The following is a 27,820-nucleotide window of genomic DNA, read 5'->3' on the forward strand; positions in this document are numbered from 1 at the left end:
TGAACTGGGCAGGCTGTGACTGGCATTGACAATATCCCTTTACTCAGACCCAGGGGATCACTTTTGATTGAAAAACCTTGTCCTCCAAACCAGCTTCCCAAGAAACAAACGCAAGTCCAAGACCTTACTTCATATTCTGGATATCCACACATTCCACCTGCATCTCTATTTTGCCCAGTGATAGTTTCAGCCTTTAATTTGAGCTGCTGTGTAGGACCTGGCTGGGGACTGGAGTTTTATGTTTGAATATAAGGCCCCTTTTCTGGATGAATTCGGCCATCTCTTCTTCCCCCTTTCAATCACCTGGGCTTTGGTCGAGTGATAAACATGTACCCCTGGATACATGTTGTCTCAGAGGAGCCCCTTGGTTATAACGAGACTGAATTAAAGAGCCAGTTCTCTAGGAAGAATCTCAAATTAGTTAAAAATTTTTTCATTAAGCTTCCACTATAAAACAGCTAACAATGACTGAGCACTGACTATCTGCTAGGTCTTCTGCCAAATACTTTACAAATATTATTTCATTTAGTGTTCACAATACTGATAGATGTAAATTTTTATTATCTTAGTTTTATTGATTGGGAAACTGAAGCACAAAAGGGCTAAACAATTTTTTTTTTTTTTTTTTTTTTTCCGGAGATGGAGTCTCACTCTCTCACTCAGGTTGGAGTGCAGTGGTGTGATCTCAGCTCACTGCAACCTCCACCTCTCAGGTTCAGGCTGATTCTCCTGCCTCAGCCTCCAGAGTAGCTGGGACTACTGGCATGTACCACCACGCTCGGCTAATTTTTGTATTTTTAGTAGAGGCAGTTTTGTCATGTTGGCCAGGCTGGTCTTGAATTGGCTCTCAAGTGATCCGCCCGCCTCTATCTTCCAAAGTGTTGGATTGCAGGCATGAGCCATGGCACCTGGCTAGGGGCTAACCAACTTATCAAGGTCATGTAACCGGTACACAGCAAAACGGATTCCCTGATTTTTCCCCCTCCTCCCTAAATCATCTTCTCCCTCTGTCTTCCTCCTGTCTGGCAGCTAATGGCAACTCCATCCTTTCAGTTTCTTAGGCCAAAACCCTTGGGACATTCTTGATTCGTCTCTCTCTCTCTAAACCCTACATTCAATGCTTTGGAAAATTCATTAGCTCTGCTTTCAAAATATATCCAACTCTGACCACTTCTCTCCACCTCTTTGCCTTCTCCTGATTCAACCTATCATCACCTTCTGCCTGAAGTGTTGCCATAACCCTCCTAACAAATCACACTGCTTCTATCTTTGTCTCTTTGTCTACCCACAGCGGAGTAATCTTCCAAAAAGAAGTCAGACCACATTGCCCCTCTGCTCAAAAGCCAAAGTCCTTCCACAACCCTGCACATCCCATCCCCAGGCACCTCACTGCCTGCTGCTATCCTGAGAGGGAATGAGGACAGCAGCAGGCACGGAGGTGCCTGGGGATGGCAACTCCCTACCTGCTCTTCTGTGAACACCAAGGATCACTGGCCATAGGGTCTTAGCATGAGGGCTCTTGGTTTGGGATATCCCACCCTTCTCCATGCTCCCATAGCCTCATGGTTAACTTCCTCACTATCCAGGTCGCTACCCAAATACCAGCTTTTCAATGTATCCATTACTGTATTTACAACTGGAACCTACTCGCCTAGGTAGTAGGAAATCCTCTCACTCTCCTCTAATTATCCTATAGCATCTATTACCTTTTACCATAGCATGTAGTTTATTTACTATGCTTATTACTCATTGTCTGCCCTTCCCCCATCACACAGGTATTTTTATCTGTTGTGTTCTCTGATATATCCCAGGCACCCAGAGTTGTACCTAGCACATAAATATGTCAATAAATATCAATAAATATGTGTTGAATACATGACTGAAAGAACACATATCAATAAATATGTGTTGAATACATGACTGAAAGAACTTGGATCACAAATCTTAGAGTGGTTATAATTTTGTTGTAAACTAATACAGCATTCTCACATGAAAATGGAATAATGCAGAATATATTATGAGGTGGTCTTGATCAAGGGTCAAGTGAAGAGCAGATTTAGTGGCATGTGCTCAGATGAGGGAGATGTAAGATGTAACTGGAGGTGGTGTGGGTTGGGACGGTGCAGTGGGACTCAATGGGAAATTCTTTTATTTTTGCAATGCATTGGCAAGGACACATTTTCTTCTTAATTAGAGGCCCATGATTTAAAGTTGTAGCCCTGTATTTGCCATACCACAAGTTTAGTCCTGAGATGTCTCCTCTTCCCACTTCCCCTGCTCTGTGGTCTCAAAGGCAGTGGCTATTTCTCAGTGGTATGGTCAGACATAATGAGAAATACAGATCCAACTGTTGGATCACTCAAAAGCTGGGAGGAATCTGGAATGGAGTTATTTGATTTAGAGTATTTTAATCATTTCCTGCAGGTTGGCAGGTCCCAGAAGGGTCAATTTTCAACAGAATCAGACAGGATACACTTGAAGAAATTTCAATGCTTCTGCATACAGTTTTTAAAATTTGGTGGTGTCCTACTCAGGCCTACAGACTGAGGGTTGACCAGATGTCTGAGACATGGACATTTCTCAGTGGTAACACTTCTCTGACACAATCCTAGTTTCTTGCTTTGGTCAAGTAAACTTTCCCATCATCTGTACCATTTACAATGGGCTACCTTGCTTTCAAGAAAATTGGTTTGCTCCTCACACAAGATGAAAATTGGCACTGGGGGCATTAGGAGGGAGACTGTTGTCTATCCTGAGGACTGGCTTCCTGTTCTTTTATGATAACCCATTTCTATATTATCTACATTCAGTGCATGCCTGTTCTTTCTTGTCCAACTGTGATGGTATTAAGGACACAACTCTAATTACTGAGGGGTTCTATCAACACAGCTTCCAAAGGCCAGTGAGGAAGTGACTATAGTATAATAACTACCTAAGCTGACCATCAGGCCAAACATTAGTTTCTAGAATGAGCTAATGAAGAAATGTATTCAGTTAAAGAAACTGAATACACTGACAAAGGTTATTTTGGAAATGCTCATGTTAGGGGCTGATGTCTTTTTTTATTTTTATTTTTTTGAGACAGGGTCTCACTGTCACCCAGGCTGGAGTGCAGTGGTGCAATCTCAGCTCACTGCAACCTCCGCCTCTCGGGCTCAAGCCATCCTCCCACCTCAGCCTCCTGAGTAGCTAGGACTACAGGCATGTGCCATCATGTCCAGTTAATTTTTGTATTTTTTGTAGAGATGGGGTTTCACCATGTTGCCCAGGCTGGTCTTGAACTCCTGGGTTCAAGTGATCCACGCACCTCGGACTCCCAAAGTGCTGGGATTACAGGCATGTGCCACTGTACCTGGCCAAGGCTGAGGTTTTGACATGAGCTAACTAAGCCCCGACTGCCCCCTGACAGCTTGAGCTCTCTGAGACACTGACAGTGGGCAGGACCAAATCCAGAGACTGATGGGTTCTCAGTCACAGCTGCACATGACAACTTCCTGAGGGGGCGGTGGAACCACCAAAGCTGGGGCTCATGCCAGAGGCTTAGGTTCAGTCAGTCTGGCATGAGGTCAGGGCACCAATCTTATTAAAAAGCTCTCCAGGTGATTTTACATATAGCCAGGAATGAAAACTACCTGATGCGAAGGCTCCAGAGAAGGGCTATCTGAGGAGCTGGGAGAGAGAATGCAGTCCCTACTCTTGCCTCACAATCCCTATTGTAAGGGCTCCTTCCCCACTCTCTCTCCTGCTTCATCAGTTTTCCATTTTCTCCTTGGTTATTTCCACAACAATGAACAAGTTGCAAATTCTCCCAACCTAAATAAAATGACCTCCCCAAACTCCACATTTTCCTTCAGCTCATACCCATTTTCCTGCATCCCTTTAGAGATGAACTGCCTAAGACGTTATTTTGTATATGCTGTCCAATTCCCTTCCATCCATTCTCTCCTAAACCCACTCTATCTGGGCCTCCACCCTCACTACTGCACAGACATAGCCCATCTTACCATCTGCTTAGGCCAGTGACTTTAGATCTCCCCTTCAACAGAAATGGGGAAGCTGGAGAACTTAACACAGACATGCCTGACACACTCTGGGGTACAGCACACCCCAATCCAGCCTGTGGCTGGTCGAGCAGTGCTGGGATCAAAGCTCAGCAAGCAGAACGAAGAACCAAAAAGCTTTTCAGGGTACCTTTGGAGAAGACTGCTGCTTAAGAAACATTGATGGTGACAACGATAATGAGATCTCTAGGAAAGGGAAAGGTTATGACTTACACAGTGTGTGGTGGTGATGATGACAGAACTGGAGATAAAAGAGAGGCCATCGTTCATGCTGACCTGGAGTGCAGCTTTCCTGCAATGACAACAAGGGAAGCAGATTCTCAGCATGGTGTGCAATGAGCAATAGGCTGAGAGCCAGACACACGGGTCTCCTTTGGGCTCAGCTCTTAACTACACTTGAGACTGGAGTCTCTTCTCCAGGGGAGGAGGGGTCTCAGTTTCCTCTTTTGTAAAATGTGGAGGGTAGTCTGTATAGCCCATCCTCCTCTAAAGTTTAGAGAAATGTCAGGATATGCGTGGTCAGTGTATTAAGGCAGTGCATTCAGATGTTCCGGCATTTCAGTGAGTGGCATTGAATGGGCAAAGCTTACTTTCATTTAACTTGCTTGTCACATTGTAGTTGGACAAAGTATTCTTTAAAAATAGTCCAAGTCAATGGGGGATAAACTGGGCTAACTATAAATGCGATATTCTACTGCTGTTATCTGGACTCTCAGTGATTTGATGGGGGTGGCTTTGTTACCATCCAACAGACTCACAGAGGTAAAGCAGAAGATGAATTCGCCTTCTATCTCTTCCCACTCTAAGACACTCACCAAAAACTGACCTTATGTTTTGTTGCATTTTGCAGCATGGACACTGAGCTAATTTGTGAAATCAGGGGCATCACAGATTGATGCTGGGCAACCAGAGTTGGAGGTTTTACAATATGAACACATGATTAAAGGCAAAATTCAGATGAACAAGTTCAACATTTTTCCCTTAAAGCCTCCATTCTTTGTCTAGCCTGTTATAGACACAGTCTTGGAGAGGTTATTTTTGTTGTTGTTGTTCTCTGCACCAGCGTTGCCTCGTTTTCCACGTATTTCTTTTCTTGCTCAGGGTGCCCATTCTCTTTCTTCTGTTGATGGTTTTGATCTCATCTCATTAGTGCTTATCATAATTGCATTACCATGAGGTTTTCCCCCATAAATTAGTTCAGGGAACTTTTTCTGGTCTGGGTGAACATCTGATGCCGTGCAGAGTAGAGGAAGGAGCACTGTGTGGGAAATCGGAAGGTGTGAATCTGAGGTCTTGGCTTGCCATGAACCAGCCATGGCCCAGCTTGGCCTTTCTGAGCCTCCCTTTCTCTAAGGAGGAGATAACAATCATCTAGCAGGGCAATGGTGATGACAGAGCGAGGTCAAATGTGTGAGAACTTTCTAGAAGTGTAGGTGTGATTAAGCCAGACAGACCTTGGATTGAGCCCGGACTCTTCCACTCACTGCTTATGACCTTAGGCAAGCTATTTAAAGTCTGGCAGCCACAGTCTCTACATCTGTAAAATTGGGATAGTGGGAATACCTGGTTAATGGGGAACCTGGGGGAATGAAATGATGTACTTTGTAAAACACTTATGCTGGTGTCTGGGTCACTGTAAACACTGGCTCCATCATAAGCTGGAGGAACCTAGAGACAGGCTACACTTCCTCTAGATGCTTTCTTTTCCCCTGTCCCCCCACACCTCCTCTCTCTCTTCCCTGGCTGGAAGGTTCTGTTGCTGGTGAAAACTTACATGCCAACTTCTTTTAAGATAGGCGCTGGACACAGTAAATAAGTATCTTCCACAGAAAAGGGCTTCTCATCTGCAAAAAGGAAATCACTGTATTAAGAAGAGGGAGGTGAGTTTACAATTTCAAAATCAGTGACTTCTAGAGAACATCAACCAAGTCCAGGGAGATACCAGAAAAACAAAAACCATTTTGAGCTTAAAAACTCTTGAGCTGCAAAACCCATTAGCAGTGAACTCAAGTGCTCCTGCCTGAATCATAGCTTCCTGTGGTACGTGCAGTCGAGTCAACTGGTGAGAAAATAGTGGGTGAACTCCTAGATAGAGCAGGAGTCACTGAGGGGAAACAAGAAAATATTAGACTGGTCCTAATGAGTTCCATATCTAAGTCTAGTTTGAGAGAGAAGCCATATTTGTGGAAAAAGTTTGCTGACAAATGACTTCACCAAAGTATCATTGGGGCTTCATAAGACAGGGAGCTTCCTTTACACGGCTGTCATAGTCAGGTCATAGGAAAGCACAAAACATGAGGTATGCTTTTGTGCAGAGATGGGGAAGAGACATTGAGCAAAGACAGGGCATACTAAAGGCATGTTCCAAGGTAGGATATAAGAAGGATTTGAAAAGATCAGTATAGAAAGTTTGGTCAAGTTCTTTGAGTTAGCCTGAGGGATTTGGACAAAGTTCTGTAAGTTATAGAAAGAACTTTGGTGGGTTTTTTGAGTAAAACTGAAGTGATGGTTTTGGAGGTTGTAGCAGATGTAGCTGTGGAAGGTGGATCAGAGTGGGGGACTCTTGGGGTAGGGACGTTCTTGTACTTATTCTAATGGATGACCAGGAAAAAGCTTAAAGTGGCTTTAATTCAACCTCCCTAAGAACTTCATTGTATCCCAGTTTCTGGGGCCAGAGGCAGGGTTGAGAAGTTATTACACTAAGTATATAATAGTCATTCCTTCAAGCCTCAGCTTTTATCGGGTACGTGTGCTGTACAAAAAGGTTGTGGTAGGGCATATAGAAGAAATGAAGATGAATAAGATCTGTGTCATTAATCAGGCTGTGACTACAAGTTCCTGTAACTAGAAGACACAAAGGAATACGTATATTATTAAAGGATAATATTCTGCTTTTGTGGTGACACTGATTCTCTTATGATATCTCCAAGTCATGACTGCAGAATACAGCTGACATTAAACTCTTACCTGAGTGAAGGTTAGGAAGCTGCCTGGGATGGGAGTTAGAGGACACATCTGAGTGCTAAGCACAACGTCCCCATTGGCAAGAGGAGGAAGAAGATGTACAGGAAAATCTTCAAGTGGTGAAAAGTTAGGGGGGTTATTCCAGGTCATTTGGTTATTCGTTCATGCAACAAATACTTATTGAAGACCTGCTCTATACTAGAGATGTAGGCTGATGTAGGCTTTGAGAGGAGAAACACAGTCTCTGCTTTCATGGATTTTATAGGAGGCAGGAGAGACAGTTATTTAACATTACTAAGAAATAAATTCTTTGAGTGTGTACCATGTGCCAAGCAATGTGCTAAGGCTTGCAATGAACAAAACAGATAAAGTACCCTGTCCAAGGAGCCAACATGCTAGTAATTACACAAATTGTTGTGTAATTATAATTGTGATGAGCACACAAAAGGAGAAGGAGGGGGCTGGCCCTCATCTGGGAGGTCAGGAAATGCTTCCCTACCCCACCCCACGCTCCGCCCCAGGAAAGGCTATTTAAGCTGAAACCTGAGGTCGGGTGAGGGGGTAGAGTGGGGAGGGGGAGGCACTGCAAAGATCCTGGGGCAAGAAGGACCCCAGATCTTTTGAGAGCTAAAAGAGGGCCAGTGAGGGCTGTTGAATCTAAATGAGACAGACAATGGCTCAAAATGAGTCTAGAAAATGCAGCAGGGCCAGATGACCACGGCCACCTAGGCCATGATGAAGCTTTTGAAATTTTTCCTAAGCGCAACAGGGAACTACTGGAGGTTACCCCCATATTTAGAATCAGCTGTTGGCAGATGATGGATTGTTGCAGGAATGGTGACGCTGTGTTGAGTAAAATTATAAAGCATACGATGACAGTGTAGGATCATGCAGTACCTGAACTGAGCATTATTACTATTATTATTTTATTATATATTTTTTTCTGAGACGGAGTCTCACTCTGTCACCCAGGCTGGAGTGCAGTGGCACAATATCAGCTCACTACAACCTCCGCCTCCCGGGTTCAAGCTATTGTCCTGCCTCAGCCTCCCAAGTAGCTGGGATTACAAGTGCCTGCCACCACGCCCGGTTAATTTCTGTACTTTTTTAGTAGAGACAGGTTTCACCATATTGGCCGGGCTGGTCTCGAGCTCCTGACCTTGTGATCCGCCTGCCTCGGCCACCCAAAGTGCCTGGATTACAGGTGTGAGCCACCGTGCCCGGCCCAAGTATTATTATTTTCAAGATGTCCTTCCATCTGTGATGATAATACAGGCAGTCCCCAACTTAACAATGGTTCCACTTAAACAATATTGTGACTTTATGAAGGTACTTTCAGTTGTGTATATTAATGGTGAGTACCCACACAACCATTCCGTTTTTTACTTTTAGTACAATATTAAATAAATTGCATGAGCTATTCAACACTTTCTTATAAAACAGGCTTTGTGTTAGATGATTTTGCCCAACCATAGGGTAATGTCAGTGTTTTGAACATGTTTAAGGTAGGCGAGGCTAAGCAATGATGTTTGGGAGGTTACGTGTTTTAAACGCATTTTTGAGTTATGGTATTTTCAACTTATGATGGATTTATCAGGACGTAACCCCATCTTAAGTCAAGGAGCATCTACAATGACAGCCAGACTTGCCAGGCAGGTCTTGTTGCATGCAGGCGGTCTCTCAGCACTTCCTGTATGTCACTCAGTCAAATTTAAACTTCTAGCAGAGCTATCAGGACGGTGTATTATTCCTTTCATTTTAAAGGTGAGGAACAGGCATAGAGAGATTAGGTAACTTGTCCAAGGTTACCCATGGGAGCTTGGATCTGCACCCAGGCAGTCTGGCTGCAGAGTCTGCGTGATTATCTAATAGGCTATAAGTACCAGCCTTGATAGAAGCTGCGCTTTGTTTGCTTGTAATGACAACCTCGTGAGTTAAGGCAGGACAGGGATCATTAGGCTCATATTTCAGATGCAAAATGGAGGCTGAGAGAGATGACAAGTGATCTAAGGTTGCACCGAAAGCCGGAGGCAAAGCCAAGACTGGAAATGAACTCTGCATTTACACTTTCCTCACTGAGACTCTCCATTCCAGGGAAGGCTTCTATTAGAGAATAAACTGAACTTGGGACAGGCGTGGTTGACTCAAACCTATATTTATTTCCTCGTGGCCATGGCTTATCCTGTTGCACATGCACCAGCAGTACCTGGGAATACAGATCCCTGCCCACAGAGCCAGCCCACAGAGCCACGGGGCCGCCACAGAGCCGCCACAGGAGGCCTTGTGACTCTGGCTGCCTTCTGTGGGAAGAGTTGGGTCACGCCGAGGAGAGCATCCGAGGCAGCGCACTGCAGTGCCACAGCCAGGGAGACTCCAGGCTGGCATGCCCTGCTCCTGGGTTAGCGCCTGGCCTCCCTTCCGGCTGCCTCTGGACAACTCCTCTCTCCTCCCTCCATCCCAACTGGAAAGGAGTGAGAGGGTTAGTGTGGCCCAGGCCAGGCAGACATTTCTCACTTTCCCCCTCCTTTCCTTTTCCTTTTCTGCTTGGGAGACCAAATATTTCTGGAGCAAAACAGAGGAAAACCTCACTGGGAGGCCTGCGAAGGCTTTGCTGAGGCTGTGGAAGACCTTCCTCCGCCCGAGTGTATCAGCCTCCCGGGCTGTGGGCCTGCTCTGTGGAGCTGGCATTTTCTCCTCCGAGAGGATTGTTTGGTTTGGAGCCTGTTTTCGTTTTACCACAAAAATGAGTGACTTTTTTTTTTCTCTCTCTCTAAACAAAGGAGGACCATTTGGTTTCTATAACTCAGGTCATCTGACTCCTTCCTGGAACTCCATTTGGGAGGCAGGGCACAAAGCCTTCCTTGCCGCACCTCGGCCGTGCCACGTTTGGCCCCAAGGCTGTGCCAGCCTCGCTGCAGCATGTGCCAAAGCCAGTGGTGTCGTGATGTATGTGGGGCCATGATCCACTCCTAGGACAGCCAAGGCCCCTGCTGGTCCACCCTCTAGGTGGCCAATTTTGCTGCTCACTAGCACCGGGTGGGCAGGGGAAATGGAGGCCAGGAGCTCGGACTGGCCCATTTGGCTTTTGTTTGCAACTGGGGAGAAAATTAGGGAGGGGTAGGAGTTTGAAATCAGACATTCAATGAAAATTTTATTTTTATGTTTAAATTTTTGTTATTTTCTTTTGAGACAGAGTCTCACTCTGTTGCCCAGGCTGCAGTGCAATGGTGCGATCATGGCTCACTGCAGCCTGAACCTTCTGTGCTCAAGTGATCCTCCCACCTTGTCCCCGCACCCCACCCCACCCTAGTCACTGCATCACAGGAGTGCAGTGCCACACCTGGCTAATTAATTTTTTTTTAATTTTGTAGAGACAAGGTCTCCTAGGTTGCCCAGGCTGCTCTGGAACTCCTGGGCTCAATCTATCTGCCCACTTCAGCCTCCCAAAATGCTGGGATTACAGGTGTGAGCCACTGGGCCTAGCCGAATGTAATTTTTAGATAATCTTGAAATATAAACTTCCTTTGTCCATTACCAAAGATATTTTAGAATTCTGTGTGTACCTATGACATAGGTTTACGCAAGGCATCTGTCTATAGGAGTTTGACAAGTTTGATCAGGATTTGGGGATTTATCAGGATTTGGAGGCCAGTGAGTGTCATTATCTCAGAGTGCCAAACACCCCAGGCTTGGGAACTAGGCATCCCTCAAGCTGCGTACCGAGGGGACAGAGAGGGGCAGAGGATATTTCAGATCACACAGAGTCAACTCTGGGCCCTTCTCTTACTAGTGTGTGACTAGGGACATACATTCTCCTTCTATAAACAGTGGTGATGACATTGTGTGGGGAGTACATAATATTGTATTCAAGTACAAAGCATGATACTTAGTGCTTAAGCATTCAGTAAATGTTATTCTTCTTTATTACATGGGTCTCCACACCTTTAAAATAGACTACATGGATGTATGGTTTAAAATCAGAGGGATTAAACATTAAAATGTTCAAAATGCCTGATTGCTTAATTATATCATTCTACCAAATTAACAACTTTGTAGATATCAGGAATTAATAGGGAAATGAAAAGCTTTAGTGAATTTGTTTGTGTATATAGATACACACACATATACACATACACATATGTATATACACATGCATGCATGTTGATTTTTTCTAACATTATATACTCATGATCTCATTTGATGCTTCCACAACCCTCTGAGAGAGATATTATTTACATTTTGAGAACCTGAAAGTCAGAAGGGTTAGTTAATTGAGTTGGTGCTGTACCACTTGTGTCAGAGCCAAAATTCAAACCCAAGTTTTGCTGAAACAGCTTGCCCAAGGTAAGCCCAGCTAGTCTTATAATGTAGCTGGAAGCACACCAGGAGCTGAGGCTCTTCATATTGACAACTCTGGAGGCACATGGCCAGATCTTCAATGGGCAAGGCTGGATACCAACAGGAGCTTGCCTTCCAGGAGAGGGGGCTAGGGATGAAGAGCTTGATGAAAAGGTTCAGGTGTCTTTTCAGAGGCCTTGATCATGCCAACTAGCATGAAGCCAAGCTCTGGAACCATACACTCATAAGTGTATATTTACAGGTGTAGACCTTGGAACAATGTAATCCTTTTCAGACTGGCAAAGAAGAAAGTTTCCAGAATTCTTCCCTGTAGTTTGGTGGCTGTCTAATGGATTTGGGATAAAACCAGGGTTGAAATTCATTAGCCAGTTCAAACACCAATCAGAGCAAATCCTTTTATAAGGGCGGATTAAATAATTCAAATACTTTTCAAGTCTTGGCAATCTTTTCTTGTTATAAATATTTATTTCTGGCAAATAGGAAGAGAAAAATAATCCCTATTCTTATGGAGGCAGTGGGAGGGTGTGTTGAAATCCTCCAAAGCTGATGTAAGCCCCGAAGTACAGCTTACATTCCCATAGTGACATTTGCATTAGGTAGTGGGAAAAACAGTGAAGGTTAGGGACTGAAATGAGCTTGCCTTCCTGTTTCTCCTAATGTCCCCTGGGTCTAGGGAGCATTTTCAGGGCATTCCAGAGCCAAATATAACTGTTCAGCACCAATTTATCAGCTAGTTTGGGAATGTGTCTCCAAATGATGGGACAACAGACAGGCTAGAGTTAGGCTGAATATTTCTACCTCCTCACTGCCTCCAAAAGTAACCAGCTTGAAAAAAGTTAGACTTGTAAAATATTGTGCAAAAATCTGAATACAATTATATTCAGCAGGACTCCAAGTTGGTGAAATTCAAAGAATCTGGGCTGAGCTTTCTGGAGCTCCAGACAGAATGGAGGTGACTGATTGCTCAACTGGGGCTGCCTCATCGATAATTCACAAATGTGTGTGTGTGTGGGGGTCTTATTACAAAGCAAAATGGGACCCATTGCTGAGAGCAGAAAGAAGTGTACCATGTATCAGGCCTGGGGCTAGAAGGTTTTCAGAGATGAGTGAGATAACAAGCTTTTGATAGAAGACATTAAACTCTAGACGAAGAGATTTTGAAACTGGAGAGAATGGCTTTTACTAGGAAAGGCTGAACAGTGGTTGTGAAGTCAAGGAGAAATGAGAAGATTCAAAACCGAATGGGAAGGGATGGCAGTGAAATGTAGGTTGGTTGGGCCAAGTTGGGAGACATCCTCAGAGCGAGTATAGCCACTGTAATGTCCTCTTATCTTGGGCTAAAGCCAGAGGGATGCCTGTAAAGTGGCAGAACCAAGCTGGCCACCATCCTTTTCCTTAGACATGGCCCATACCCTCGCTCACACCTCACCTTTTCCCTGACCTGGGATTGTTACAGGGTTTCCTTAGAAGCCCTCCCTGGCTAGTTGCCATGAGATCAGGGGATGGGCTTGGCCAACAGGTTCCAGGTAAGTTTCCTGGGTCTGTAGCTATTTTACCAGTTCCTATATGCTATAGGTACCCAGGACATGTCTTTTGATTTTCCATTCTGTTCTCTGGGGAAGGCTGGAGTAGAATGGAGAACATTAAGAGCCTGAACTCTGGAGACCCAACAAGCCCTGCCACTAACTGGCTATGTCACCATGGGCAAGGTTTTTCACTCTGTTCGTAACTCAAAATTGTCATCTACAAGATAGGAGTAATACTTCATAGGCTGTTGTAAATTTTAATGAGATGATATCATTTAATGCTTAGCACTTAATAAACACTCAACATATAACTGTCATTGCTAAGGTGGGGCACTGTTGGGGTCATTGACTGAGGTACCTGCAAAACACAAGGTGTGAATATGTGTGCAAACTGAGTGAGTCTTGCAACCTGTCTATTAGGTTGTGTCAGGGCTTTACAATATTGGTGTGACAAGAAGCAAGTTATTTATCTAAATAGGATCTTTGGACACGAATATAGTACAGTGTTCTCAAATAGGGGTTGATTTTGCCCCTCAAGGGGCAACTTGCAGTGCCTGAGCAGTTTTGGTTACTGCAACTGGGGGAGGAATGCTATTGGCATCTAGTGGGTAGAGACCAGGGATGGTGCTGAACATCCTCCAATGCACAGGACGGGCCCCTCCCTACTCCCCAACTATAAATTATCCAGCCCAAAATGTCAGTAGTGTTGAGGTTGGAAAACCTGGCGTAATGTCTACCGTGGCTTTATATGCTTCTTTAGCCCACTGTAGAGGGGCCTACAGATATAACTGTGTAGTTCACAGCCCGCAGGGTACTGGTGTAATGCCCAGAAAAGTTTAGAGGTGTTATACGGTGATGGGTAGAAGAGAGAGGAGGTAACAGCTAGAGAGGCATTGGAAGACAAGTCCTGGTTGGAGTAAGAGAATGTCTCTTGATAAAGCCCTCCATGCAGGCTTGAACGGGTCCAAGTTTTCTTAGGGGTAGATGGAATTGCATCTGAGCCACTCTGCCTGGTGGAGCTTTCTAATGTAAATGGGACATTCCAGCAACGGGCCTTATATTGCTGCCAAGGCTCTGACATGACATGGATGGGAGGGCTGTAGAGTCAGAATACCTTACATACAAATACCAATACAGGACTCAGAGCTGCGGGCAGTCTTGGAAGGAAATGAAGTGGGTTATTATTGTTACTGTGTTCACGAGGATCAAGATTACATCATGGCCCCAGAAGGAGAGGAAGTAAAAGGTGAGGCACCATGAGTCCATTCCCAGACGAGTGCAGGCCCGGGATCTAGCAGCCCTGCAGATCTCTGGATCGTCTTTTGGGCTACACACCCCAAGTTCTGCACAAGGTTGTGACCTCACAGCTCTGGGAACACACCAGCATTGAGAACTGTTTGTCAGCACAGCTGGTCTGCCTTCTCAGGATGTAAATTATTATCTACCCATATGTGTTGTTATTTGTATTAATTACAAAGTAATACATATTAGTATAAAAGCCTGGGAAATACAGAGAAGTATATAAAAAAGAAATTAAAATCCTTGATTATTCCAATTTCCATTGGTAAAATTAATGTCTTGGGGAATACTGTTTCAGAATTTTTCCATGCATAGTACTTTTAACATAATTGAGATTACACATCATTCTGTGGCATTTGGCATTTGTCTCTATCTGAAGTTAACAGGGTAGTTTTAGGTAGTGTGAGGAAATGAAATGAAGCTAATGGGGTTCAGGGTTCTTGCAAAGAATTTTCTCCTCTCAATAAATCCACACCCAAAACAAATCTTGACTGTTGACATTTATAGAACTTACAAATTATCTTCTAAGCGAAGCATCAGCTTTTTAAGATTTTATAATCCCGAGGTCAGAATAACTGCAGCACTTAAAACAGCTACAATTTGCTAAGAATACAAATGTTAGAAAAGCTTTGTTTTCACTCGGTAGAGGATAATTCAGGATTCAGGCACAAGGTATGTGTCTCTGACACACGAACCCTTGTGGCTGTATACAAATTTGGAGTAATTTTACCTTTGGAATTGGAACTGAGTGGCAAGTCTACCAAAATGGCTAAAGCCTTCCACACACTCATGGCCACAGGTTCTGGCAAATGCTGACTGCTCTTAAAGGACACAAATTTACAGAGAAAGTCAGAGGAGAGGTGGGAAGGAGACCTTGGGCACACACCTGGGCCACTAAGGTGCTGTGGGATGCATGCTGGCTGCCAGAATTGAACTGCATGGGGGACAGAGCCACCAGGAGCACTTTCTTCCTTTCCCCCGGCAATACCCAACTTCCGTCAATGGATGTCGAACAAATATTTTAAAAATATCAGTTTGAAGGGACACAGACTACTAGCCTGCCTGGGGTTCCAGGAGTATGGCCTGTCTCTGAGTTAATCACTTTCTCTTCCATCATCCTGCTGAAATGGCAAAGGAGCAGTATTGCAATGGGGAGAGGCAGCATCCACCTGCTGGTCACCTTACATGAAAGCTGAGCCATGGGGTGCAGAAATGGAGGGGGATGCCAACTTTCCCCCACAGGACAGCAGGACTAGGGGGAAGGTGGGTTTCAGAGAAGTTCACAAGCAAATCTCTCCCAGCCATGCATACAACAAATGCAGCGCATGCCTGGAGTCCTCGTGGAACTCATGATTTTCACCTGGGGTCAATTTCAAACTTGGTAGAACAGGGAAAACATCCAGGCTGACTGTCCACCAGGGACTGGTGCAGCTAACTTTGAACTGTGTCAACTCGCCCCCAGAATAAGCTCTTTTACTCCCAACTGAAAACCCTGCCACCTAGTTACCTCTAGTGACAACTTCCCTTTTGTCCCCCAGTCATTCTAGATTTTGGCAGTACATTTCAATGTATCTGTATTTTTCTAGGACTGAAAGATGGGAACATCCACTAACACAGTCTCTGCAGGAGCCACTTCAAAAATCAGTGGGCAAAAACCAGAGCTCTCTCTGAAAGAGGGCCAAAGGGGAAACACCACCAGATACACAAAATGCTCCTGAAGTTCGAGACAAAGGGCCACTCGGGGAATGAGGAGAGGTGCCTTACCTGTGGTCACACAGCCAGCTGCAGACACTGACCTCTAATGCCTGGGGTTCTTCCTACCCTGGTCTGGGGCTTTTTCTCTTGATCTACGTTCAAGTCTTGACTTCTCTACTAATGTGCCCTGTGACCTTGGGCAAGCAGTTAAATCTCTCTGAGCTGCGATTATCTGTCTGCAAAATGAGGGGGATCTGTTGAAATCAGCATCTCTGAATCAGGCACACATCTGTCACCTGGGCATTTGGAGTCAGTGAACCCAGGGATCTTTGGGGATCTGTGTCTTGGAAGCAATGCAGAGAAGCAGTCTAAAGCCTTTGGAGTCTGACTGCCCAGGTTCAAGTCCTTTCCACCCCTGCCATCTGCATGAAATTGGGCACTCAATCTCTCTGAGTTCGTCAGCAAGATGGGGATTCAAATAACTCCTCCCTCATTGGGCTGCGGTGATGATGAAATGAGATAATACAGGAGGGTGCTTGGCCCAGCACCAGGTGCAGAGTAGGTACTCAACAGTCAGTAGCTGCTATCACTTGGAGGAAGCTCCCTGGTGATTCTGATGGGCATCCCCATGAAGAACATGAGACTATACGCTCCTTTACGTCTCTTCATTCTGAGTTGCACAAATAGCATTTCATCACCTTCACATGATATCAAATCCCTAGGGATGTATCGAGATTGTGTTAAGTACCTTTGACCAATATATGGCAAGACTCTAACCCATGACAAAGGAAACAATAGGCTTTTGTTTGGGAAGTTTATGTTCTCCTGCCCTCGATCCTCCCTCCCCATCTGCACTTTAATGATCTCCTTAGGGCGCCCACAGCAGCCCTGCAGCCCAGGTGTTTTCTAAGATGAAGTACAGTTTCTGGAAAATTGGGCAGGTTTTTGAAAACAACCCCCTCTGGAACATCTACGTTTGAAGGAGTGTTGTCTCTCTTCCCCCTAGGAAGTTGAGCCCCCTCTTCGGAACTCCTAGAACTGCCTTCCTGACTGATGTTCAGTTTGGGGAAATACGTTCAAATGGGACAGAGCTTTATCCTTTGAGAGTGTGCAAAAGTAAACCAGAGCCATGCCTGGTGAATAGGATGGAAGATCAAGTTGAGAAATAAAATTTTGCATCAAAAAATAAAGTATGCCTATAATATCATGAATCTGATTTCTCACATGGCCTATAAACTCAATTTTAGTGAGTTTGTTAGAAATCAGTTTCTTTTGTTTATAGTCATACCTCATGCGTCTCCATGCAACACCAGCATAGTCTAGCTTGTTTTTCATTATTGCATTAGTGAAACGTCCATTTTTAATTTACAGTGCATAAAATGGATCACTTCTCAGCTCATACTCCAGTGTCTCCTTTTTAGCATTTGAACCTCTCTGGAAGTGGATCTCCAGTTGAAAGTGTATCTTTTCTTGGCATAGTACACTGAATACTAAAGGAGGAAAAAGTGCAGCCAGAGTAAATACAGTTTGTGTGAAGATTTCCAAGATATTTTCTTGTCCAGCAGAGTTCAGCCTGGTGACTGAGGAACTAACCAAATGTTAAACTTAAGATGTATTCTAGACCTCAATAATTAGCAAGAATTTAAAAATTAAGTTTTAAATCAATTTTGTGGATTTTTTTCTCATTATGTCAGGGACATATGATCCTAGATAACTCAGAAAACACAGATAGATGGAAAGAAGAAAGTAAAAATTAATAGTGGTCTCATTCAGAGGTGACGGCTGTTGACATTTTGATGTATATCTTTCCAGTCTCTGCATATAAATATGTGTGTTTAAAAAACAAAAATAGTATCAGTGTATTGTTCTGTAACTTATTTTCAACACAGAATGCTATATTATTAACATTCCCCATTCCCTGCGTTAGTAATTATTCTTCTACAACACTGTTTAATTATTTAGGGGTGAAGTATAACTTATGTAACAGATTACCTATTGTCAGACATTTAGGTTTTTCTTTTTAGATGTTTTTCTTTTAGACGTTTTTCTTTTCCCTCTCTCCCTCATTCCCTTGGTTCTTTCCAGTTTTTCTTTTGCTATTAGAAGCAATATTGTGATGAATATCCTTATGGCCAAGTCTTTGTAAACATTCCCAGTCACCTCCTTTTGATGAAGCTGAAATTGAAATTCTGGGTCAAAAATGTATAAAAGCAGTTGATTTATTTAAAAAATTGTCTTCCTAATGATTTAATGGTCTCTCACTGATGATGAATGAAAACACCTGTTTTCCTACAGGTTTCCAAGACTGAGCATTGCAGTTTTGTTAATCTTTGTCAATCTCACAAAGTAAAAATGGCAATTAATTCTTTCAATTTGCATTTTCTTGGTTATATGAAACATTTTCTACATGCTTATGAATCATTATTTTCTTAAAAATTTCCTTTGCATATCTTTTACTGACTGATGTATTCACCTTTTTTTTTAAAACTGATTTTAAGAATTGTCTTTATACTAAGTTTATTGACCCTGTGTTTGTTATATATCCTATTTTTCCAATTTTGTTTCCCATTTCTTTTATTGTAGTAGGGTTTAGCAAGAGAATTTTAAAGTATGTGCTCAAACATTCAAATTTTTCTTTCATGGTATGCTCCTTCATGTTTAAAACATTCTTCCCAACTGGAAGATTATATAAATTTTTTTGTTTCCTTCTAGAATTTTTACAACTTCATGTCCCATTAAAATTTTTCCTTCATCTGGAATTTGTTTGAATGAAAGGTATGAGATTAAAAATGAAGTTAATTGTTTTTCCAAGGGGTTAGCCGGTTGTCTCAATGTCATTTTTTGAATAATCCACTCTTTCCCTATAGATTCGAAAGGCTGCCTTATTTTATACTAAATTCACCTAAGTGTTTGGTTCTGTTTATGGGCTTTGTTCCAATGCTCAGTTCGCCTATTGTGGTGTGATCTTACATTGTTCCAATTACTGCAGCCTTTTTATACATCTTAAAATTGGCTAGGGCAAGTTTCCACATTTTTCTTGGCTATTCTTGTGTGTTTATTCTTCCTTATAAACTTCAGAATTATTTTGTTAACTTAAAAAGTCCCATTGGAATTTTCATTTGGATTGTAATAAAAGTAGATATTAATATGAAGACAATTGATATCTTTACAATACCCAGTTACTGCTCCATTTAATAACAGTGATGATAATACAGTAATACCAGCAGCCAACACTGACTGACTGACTCTTAACTGTGCATCAGACCCCATTCTAAGCCCCGCCTGCCACATTTAAACCTCATAACAATCCAAGACATAGTATGGCTATTATCGCCATACTCATTTTACAGAGAGAGAAACTGAGGCATGGAAATGTTAAATAAGATGTCACAGTCGCACAGCTAGATATGACAGAGCCAGGACTCTTTTTCCCTGGTGGTCTGGCTCCAGAGCTTGTAACTATGCCATCAGTCTATGGCTTTCTAACTCTTCACACTTTCTTTATATCCCTCAGAAAGTTTTGTGACTTTCATCATATACGTCTTTACAAATTTGATTAAATTAGTTCTTGTTACATTTTATTTGTCTGCCCATCAATGATAGACTGGATAAAGAAAATGTGGTACATATACAGTATGGAATACTATGCAGCCATGAAAAAGAATGAGATAATGTCCTTTGCAGGAACATAGTTGGAGCTAGAGGCCATTATCCTTAGCAAACTAACGCAGGAACAGAAAACCAAATACTGCATGCTCTCACTTGTAAGTGGGAGCTAACTGACGAGAACACATGGACACAGAGGGGAATAACACACACTGGGGCCTACTAGAGGGTGGAGGGTGGGAGGAGAGAGGATCAGGAAAAGTAACTAAAATGGGTACTAGGCTTAATACCTGGGTGATGAAACAATCTGTACAACAGATCTCCATGACACAAGTTTACTTATGTAACAAACCTGCACTTGTACTGCTGAACTTAAAATGAAAGTTAAATAAATTAAAAAATTTATTTGTTGTTGCTATATTTTTCTTGTGATGTTTTCTAATTGTCATTGCTGAACACTAGCAAAGCTACTGATTGTTATAAGCAACGTATTTATTTTGAAGTCATCCAACTTAATTACCCTCTCGGTAGCCTAGTAGTTCGGTTCACTCTCTAGTTTTCCAGGAAGACACAAGCATTATTTTAGAGCAATGACGTTTGGCTGCTTTGCCTGTATTATATCTATCATCAGATTTCTGGTGTTGTTATAATGTTCATAGCATTGTCTAATATGGTAGTCACCAGCCACATGTGGCTATTTGCATTTAAGTTAATAAAAATTAAATGAAATTACTAATTCAGTTCCTCAGTTGCACTAGCCACATATCAAATGCCCAGCAGCCACATGGGGCTTGTGGCTACCATCTTAGAACATTTCCATCATTATAGAAAGTTCTATTGGACAGTGCTGCTAGAACTTTCAGATCAATATTAGATAATGGTGGTGAAATGGATTGTTCCGCTTTTTTCTTCTGAACTTTAACGTGAATTCCTCTACATAGTGATTTTTTTATTAGAATGATATTGAGTTTTGAATTCAAATATGCAGATACATTTTTATGTTAAAGGAGTCTTATCCTATTCGTAGTTCACTAGAAATATTTTTTTAAAAAAATTAGGAACAGATAATGAATTTTAATATCTTCCTGGCATCAGTAACTTTTGCTGTATGAGAAACAAATTCCCCCTCTGTCTTCAAAATTGTCTTAGCTATCTTGGTCCTTTTTAAATACATTGCTGGATTTTGTTTGCCAATATTTGATTTAGATGTTTGTCATTAGTGAGCTTGATCTCAAATATTCTCTACTTTTAGTGTCTGTGTCCAGTTTTTTTTTTTTTAACCAAGATTATGTTATTATCATAGAATGAATTTATATGCTTTTTCTTGGCTGGGTGTGGTGGCCCACACTTGTAATTCCAGCATTTTGGGAGGCTGAGGTGGGTGGATAGCTTGAGCCCAGGAGTTCAAGACCAGCCTAGGCAACATGGTGAAACCCCATCCCTACAAAAAATACAAAAATTAGCCAGGTGTGGTGGCTCACATCTGTGGTCCCAGCTACTCAGGAAGCTAAGGTGGGAGGACTGCTTGAGCCTGCGAGGCAGAGGTTACAGTGAGCAGAGATTGTGCCGCTGCACTCCAGCCTGGGCGACAGAGCCAGACCCTGTCTCAAAAAACAAAACCAAACAAAACATTTTCTTTATTTCTTTCCTCTGGAAAAGTACATATGTGATATGGGTCATTTGTCCCTTAAAACTTGGTAAAACTCAGGTGAAAAAAATCTGGATTTGGTGCTTTGATTGGGGGACGGGATGAAACTTCCTCAAATTCCCTTCTCGTTCATATAGTTCATGTTCATCTGTGTCTAATTACACTGTTTAGTCCATCCATGAAGTTTTATTTCAGTGAATCAACTTTTTCAAAACTAGAATTTACACTCAGTTCTTCTGCAAATCTGCTTTTGATGAGTATTCTTTCCCCTACGATCTGTTTGATCTCTTTATACATTTTAAACACGTTTATTTTCCATTCTCTTTCAAATTTGCTCTCTGATCCTCCCTTTGTGCTTGTTCTGTTTGTTTCATTCATCTTGACATGGTTTGTCATTGTGTGCCATCAGCCCACCTTTAGGGGGTTGTTTGCTGCAGGCATGCTGTGGGTGTGGGCCATGTGGAAGCCTTCCACAGGGTCAAGCTGCATGGCCTCTGTAGGGCCACAGAGATCAGGAAGGTCATGGACCTATTCTGGGGCTAGTTTCTTGATTTGGTGCTTCTGTATCACATGGGGGGTGTAACATCATTACACCTGTGGATTTGCATCCCCTGCCTGCTTCCTTGCCCAATTAAATGCTTGGTGTAGCCTGCTGGAGCTTGATTTCTGCAGGGGGCTCTGCTTTTGTGTGATGCCTTGGCACAGACCTGAGATCTGGTGTCCGTATCTGCATCAGCATCGGGATCACAGCCTGCAGCCTGGCCTGGAGCCCCTGTGACTTTGTTTCTTAACTTGGGTTTTTATTCCCATTTCGTTTCCTGTACTTGGAGATTCCCACTTCTTTCCTTTGAGTGAGGCCACACGATATAATTTGAAAAATCATATTTTATCCAGAATTTTGGATCTGTTTTGTTGACCACAAATCTAGAAACTGTCTTCGATTTCTAAGTGGTTGATTTTTTAAGCAAATGCAAGGAAATTGGGAGAGAAGCATGTATTAACCTATTTTCTGGTTATGCTTATCATCTAAGAATGTGTCTAAACAATTTCTACTTTTGGCATTAATCTACTGGTATTTTTATTCATGTCTTAGAATGATCAATTTGCAAAGTTGTTCACAGTCATTTAAAAAAGTATTATATGCCCTATATCTTTAGTGCATAAAGATACATGCTCCAGATCTTTAATTTTTAAATTAAGTTCTAAGACTTGAAAAATCATATTAATATCTCCCACTATCCACATAATTTTAAATTTGTTCTTTTGACAGATTTTGCTTCACATAGCTTGCTATTGCATTATTTGCTGAAAACCCTGAGGTTGGCCTCATGTTTGAAGTGGCTAGAGTCACACAGCCTTAGCTTCATTATTGGGCCTTCAATTAAGTCTTTCTCATTAACAATATCACTTATGTTCTCTTTTTGTCACAAAATTCAATGCTGCACTTAGGAAAAAGAATCTCGAAAAAAGAAATATGTGATATAAAAATAAGAACAGATAACATTTTAAAACTTGGGGTATAGAGGTGGGGAAGGAAAATGGGAAAGGTAAAGGAATCTAAGTGTATTTTATTTTATAGGGAGGAATCAGTGGAAACTATGACATTTATAAAGTTGACAGAAAAATGTAGATGTAAATGTGCTGCATTTTAAAATTTGCTCATCTTTTCTTCCTCCACAGGTTCTTGTTCATAGTATTTTCTGCATGGAAATGAACAGGTGAATTACTAACTAAAGGCCAAGTGTTTTCCTCAAATGCTATTTTTTCCCTTAGAATATTTTTAATAGCTGTATGCTTGAGTTTTTGGGTGTTGCTTACAGCACAGAATATGATCAAATCACTGCCTTCATTTTCTCCAAACTGTTGGCATTGTGCTAAAGGCACGGGTTTGTGATTTAAGCCAAATCCCTACCCCAACAACCTCTATTTCTTTTTGAATATGAATGAGGTGACAAGCCTGTGCGTATGTTTGCAACTATATATTAGGAAAGGAAGAAAGGAGAGAGAGGATGGACTGGTTTCCCAAGAAAGAAATACAATTTCACAGAGAAGTTGGAAAATAGGCCTTCGAGTACTCACTTTACAAATCCATAGTGAATTTGCATTTCATCTTCTTCCTGTTACTATTTAGATGGGGTCTCACTCTGTCACCGAGGCTGGAGTATAGTGGCATGATCTCAGTTCACTGCAACCTCTGCCTCTTGGCCTCAAGTGATCCTCCAGCCTCAGGCTCCTGAGTAGCTGGGGACCATAGGTGTGCACCACCACACCCAGTTAATTTTTTGTATTTTTGGTAGAGACAAGGTTTCACCATGTTGCCCAGGCTGGTCTCGAACTCCTGAGCTCAGGCCATACACCCACCTCAGCCTCCCAAAGTGCTGGGATTACAGGCATAAGCCACCGTGCCTGGCCTCATCTTATTTAATACAGCATCTTGTGTAACCTTTGAGCAACAGCACATAGCGTAGATTCTCTCTCTCCCCAGCCCACTTCCATGTATCTTCAGAGAGCTTGGGCCTGAAAGCCCGCTTGTCTGGGAAGTCTTCTTTGGAAGGTATTGATGTCCTTGAGTTAAACCCTCAGGAGTTTCTGATGTTAGACTTGGGATTTTGGTTAAAGAGAGAGAAAAGGGGGACTTAAGTGACATCGCAATTGAAAGGGAGAGAAAAGAACTCTGCTGGGGATGCATGTCCAACTTTCACACTGTGACTACTCAGGGATATTTCAGAATGTTTTCAAATAGCACGTACTTTTTGGATCTGTGAGAGCATTTCCAAACATTAAGAAAACTAACTGAATGTTTCCAATGTTTGGAATTACTCCAAGGCCAGGAATTCCAGATGTTTGTGAGGACGCCACAGCATGTGTCTGTTTAACTACTAAAGTGGATTTTATGATGTCAAGAAGGAAATATCCACACCCCTTCAATTCTTCTTCTTTAAAAACAAGATAACCTCCTTCAAAAGGCTATCAGGAGCCAGGCGCGGTGGCTCACACCTGTAATCCCAGCACTTTGGGAGGCCAAGGCGGGTGGATCAACTGAGGTCAGGAGTTCGAGACCAGCCTGGCCAACATGATGAACCCCGTCTCTACTAAAAATAAAAAAAAAATTAGCTGGGTGTAGTGGTGCACACCTGTAATCCTAGCCACTTGGGAGGCTGAGGCAGGAGAATCACTTGAACTTGGGAGGCGGAGGTTGCAGCGAGCTGAGATTGTGCCATTGCACTCCAGCCTGGGCAACAAAAGCAAAATCAGACTCCAAAAACAAACAAACAAACAAACAAAAACAAAAAACACACAAAAACGGCTATCAGGAGGAGAAAACTAGTGTGAGTGATTAGTCAACAAATGTGTGTCCTCCTCTCCTCCTTGCTCTTTCTACCTCTCAGGGCTGTTGTAGCAAAAAGATGTGAAGCATTTAGAAGGTACATAGCATTACAGAAAATGCAACATATTACGATGGTTATCACTACAGATGTGGAATAAATAATTATCTGTGTGAGGGATGCCAGATCCAAATCATAACCAGTGCTTCTGGCATCTGTCCCTCATATAATCATCTTCCCCATCTCTCCTGGTCAGCCACATGAATCACACACATCTTTAAATTAGGAACTTGACTGCTACAAATGTCTTGTGAAGAAGCCAATGTTATGATAATTCATTTTTTCTCATGAAATGCACTTAGTTTTACTTCCATATTCCTGTATTTCATGTAAGATATTCACCATGATGAGAGTTTCTTGGCTACTCCACACAAGAACCATCCAGATTGAAAAAAGCTACACAATCTACATGTGCAAGCCTAATGGTTTGGTTTTCGGTTTATTCCAGATTAATGCATTTAGACCATCCCTTTTTCACACTTACCCTTAAAAGTCCCAATACTTTGTTAAGACGCCTCACATTTCTCCAGCCCTAATTAACCATCACCAGCACTGCCACCTGAGAGTGAGCCACTTGGTAGATGGCAGGGGACAAGGAAACCAGTGTCCCGCTGCTTCCCGAGGGCTGCTGCAGGGCTGGGACTTGTGGCTCTGTGTTTTGTGGAGGACGGGGGCTCAAGTCCAGCCTTGCTCTGCTTACCAAGCTGGATGCCCATGGGACTGTGCCCACCCAGGGGGTGCCTTTTCTGACTGGAACCACTGTAGGGGCTCACTATGCCCTTGCTACGGGTCTTTCTAGCAAAGAAGACTCTTTTCTGCTGGTTTCATGTCTGTGGCCTTGCTGGAAGCAGGGCTGGGAATTCCCTTCTCTGAAGCCAGTTGAAGAAACCCATGGACTCTGCAAGGACTTACTGAGTGTGACCGAGTCATTGATCTTGAAGCTGCAGAGGACCCTGTCCACGTTGCGGGCATGTCGGAAGCCATTTCCTCTCACGACAACTTGAAATGACTCTGAAATAAAGAATAATGACAAGACTCGTTACTTGACCAATATCTGCCCTGATTTATAGCATTTGTTCACTATTTCACCAGGCTTAAAATATTCAAAAATTAATTTAGGTTGAAAACCAAAAGCAACCAGATGGGTTCCTTTCACAACTTACCAGTACATCCTCACTAGGTGTCCCGAGGAGGGCCTATCACTTCTTATTTGAATTCCCACCCTTTTATCTTTGGGCTTACCGGTCCTCCTAACCCAAAAGCCTTCCTCCCTCCTCTCTGTCCATTCAAATCTTAGCCAATATTCAAGTCCAGGCAGTTTGAAAATCTGTAATCTCTGTAGCCAGAGGGAGCCACAGGGGAGGGGCCCTCCACTTCCTCTTTAGTCAACTCACCTCCTCTGTGTCTGTTTTACACATTGTACTCCTCTGAAAGGATTTCTTAAGAGCCCACAGTGCCTACATTTTAGAAAGTCACTGCCTTAGGGCATTCACAACTTGTCCTGAACAGTGTAGGATTGTCATTACGTATGGTCTGGTGTTTTTTTCTTGTCTTTTCTCCCCCAGCTGGAAAAACATTCGTTTAAGTCAGGAGTTGTTTGATACCACTATGGCACTCCTATCTCTGCTGGGCACACAGTAGCACTACATAGGCTAGGTAGGAATGATTGTACTTAGGAATGAATCACAGTCTTGCTTAGCAGCGCTCAGTTGCCAAGTACTACCTACTTGAATTGATATCAGCCCCTCAGTGTAGTACTCATTTGTCTCTGCATAGAAGAGATCATATATCTTGCTAGCCTGCATATTAATTTCTCATTGGCATAACGTATGTTTGATTAATACACATGAATAAAATCGTCATTAAGTAAAAACAACTATCTTTTACAATAGTCCTAACATGGAAAAAACCAATAATTAGTTGGCTAAATGTTTGGGAATATTTGCTTAAGTTTGTTGGTATCTAATGGTCAGTGTTCCACTTTTTTCCCTTTTATCAATCATCCTTTTGTATCTACAAATTGGGGATTGGGATAATGCTATGTGGAATATCACAAGAGAAATAGACTAAAGGTCAGAGGAAAAAATGCAGCGTTTGTGAATGTGGATCTTAAACAGTACATTGCTGTCTAAATGTTGACTTTTTGTTGGAGGAAGAATGAAATTAGAGAATTAGTATATGGGACTCTCAAAGTTTAATAAATGTCATGAGTGTATGCCACCTTCATTCCCAGGAAACTGATTTAGAGGTCATGTTTGCCAAGACAATAATAACTAATGCTAATTGCTCCCTCAATGTGAGCCAGGCCCTCTGTGAAATATTGTACATGTCTGAGTCATTTAAACCTCACCACAGCCTGGGGAGGTACAGATGAGAAAACTGATCTTAGTGAAGTTAAGTAATTTGTCCAAGATCCCACAGCTGGTAACTGTCAGAATCAGAACTGGAATCGAGGTCTGTTAGGCACCAAATGCCATGCCCTTAGAACTCAGCCATTCTCTTCTGAACCACCATGCGAAAATGGGGACTCATTGCCTTCTGACATGAATCATTTAGGAGTTGAAGTTGTGATTTTTTTTAAAGCTTATTTTATTTTAATTTTAGGCAGGTTTGCTGATTTTGCAGAAAAGTGGAGCAGGCCTGGATGTGAAGCAAGAAACTGAAATTTAAGTAAAAGAATGCAGAGGCACTACATGTGCCACAAGGAGTACAAGTTAGAAAAGAATGCTTTTTAGAAGTAGAAGAGACCTTCACAATAAGGAAATGGAGATTGTGACATTTTGAATGACTTGCCCAGAGTCATGTCATTAGTAAAGCAGAAAAACTGGGACTCGTATCCAAAAGTTAAGGTGATGGGCCTATGGTTTTTTCAGGAGCATAAGTCCTATGACTATGAAGGATTTAGATATACATGTTGATGCAAATGCACAATTGCTACATTTAGAAAGATGGGCTTAGTAGTTTTCTTTAGATGTCTGTCAGGCATCTGACAGATTCCTCGGTTGGCTCAATAAGCAATTTAGTACGTGTCAAGCATTTGTAGAAGAATCTTGTCTTCTCTTATTTGCTCAGTTAAGCCTATAGAAACCTATTTCTGTGTCCATTTTGAATGCCAGACATACAGACATCTGTCGTTTGACGTTTTTGCTGATTCCAAATATTTTCTGCCTCACTGCTGTGCCTACTTCTCTTGTTTCCTGAAAGATCAGCAGAGGAAAAGAAGACTGTGGAAATGCAGGCCACATGCCAAACTCTATTCTCTAACACCATGTTCTA

The 27,820-nt window shown here is 42.5% G+C and overlaps 1 protein-coding gene across 1 annotated transcript in view; it reads right to left on the reverse strand.

Annotated features, from left to right (window-relative positions):
• ANTXR1 (ANTXR cell adhesion molecule 1) overlaps positions 1 to 27,820 on the reverse strand; it is a 238,567-nt gene that overhangs the window by 122,766 nt on the left and 87,981 nt on the right. Inside the window, exons 10-12 of the mRNA XM_002799283.4 lie at positions 25,457 to 25,555; positions 5,836 to 5,905; positions 4,275 to 4,353 (exon numbers count right to left, since the gene is read on the reverse strand). Coding sequence (XP_002799329.3) covers positions 4,275 to 4,353; positions 5,836 to 5,905; positions 25,457 to 25,555 — 248 coding nt within the window. The remainder of the gene's footprint in view (positions 1 to 4,274; positions 4,354 to 5,835; positions 5,906 to 25,456; positions 25,556 to 27,820) is intronic.

The sequence above is a fragment of the Macaca mulatta genome, chromosome 13 (assembly GCF_049350105.2).
Source record: "Macaca mulatta isolate MMU2019108-1 chromosome 13, T2T-MMU8v2.0, whole genome shotgun sequence".
Classification (NCBI taxonomy): Eukaryota; Metazoa; Chordata; class Mammalia; order Primates; family Cercopithecidae; genus Macaca; species Macaca mulatta.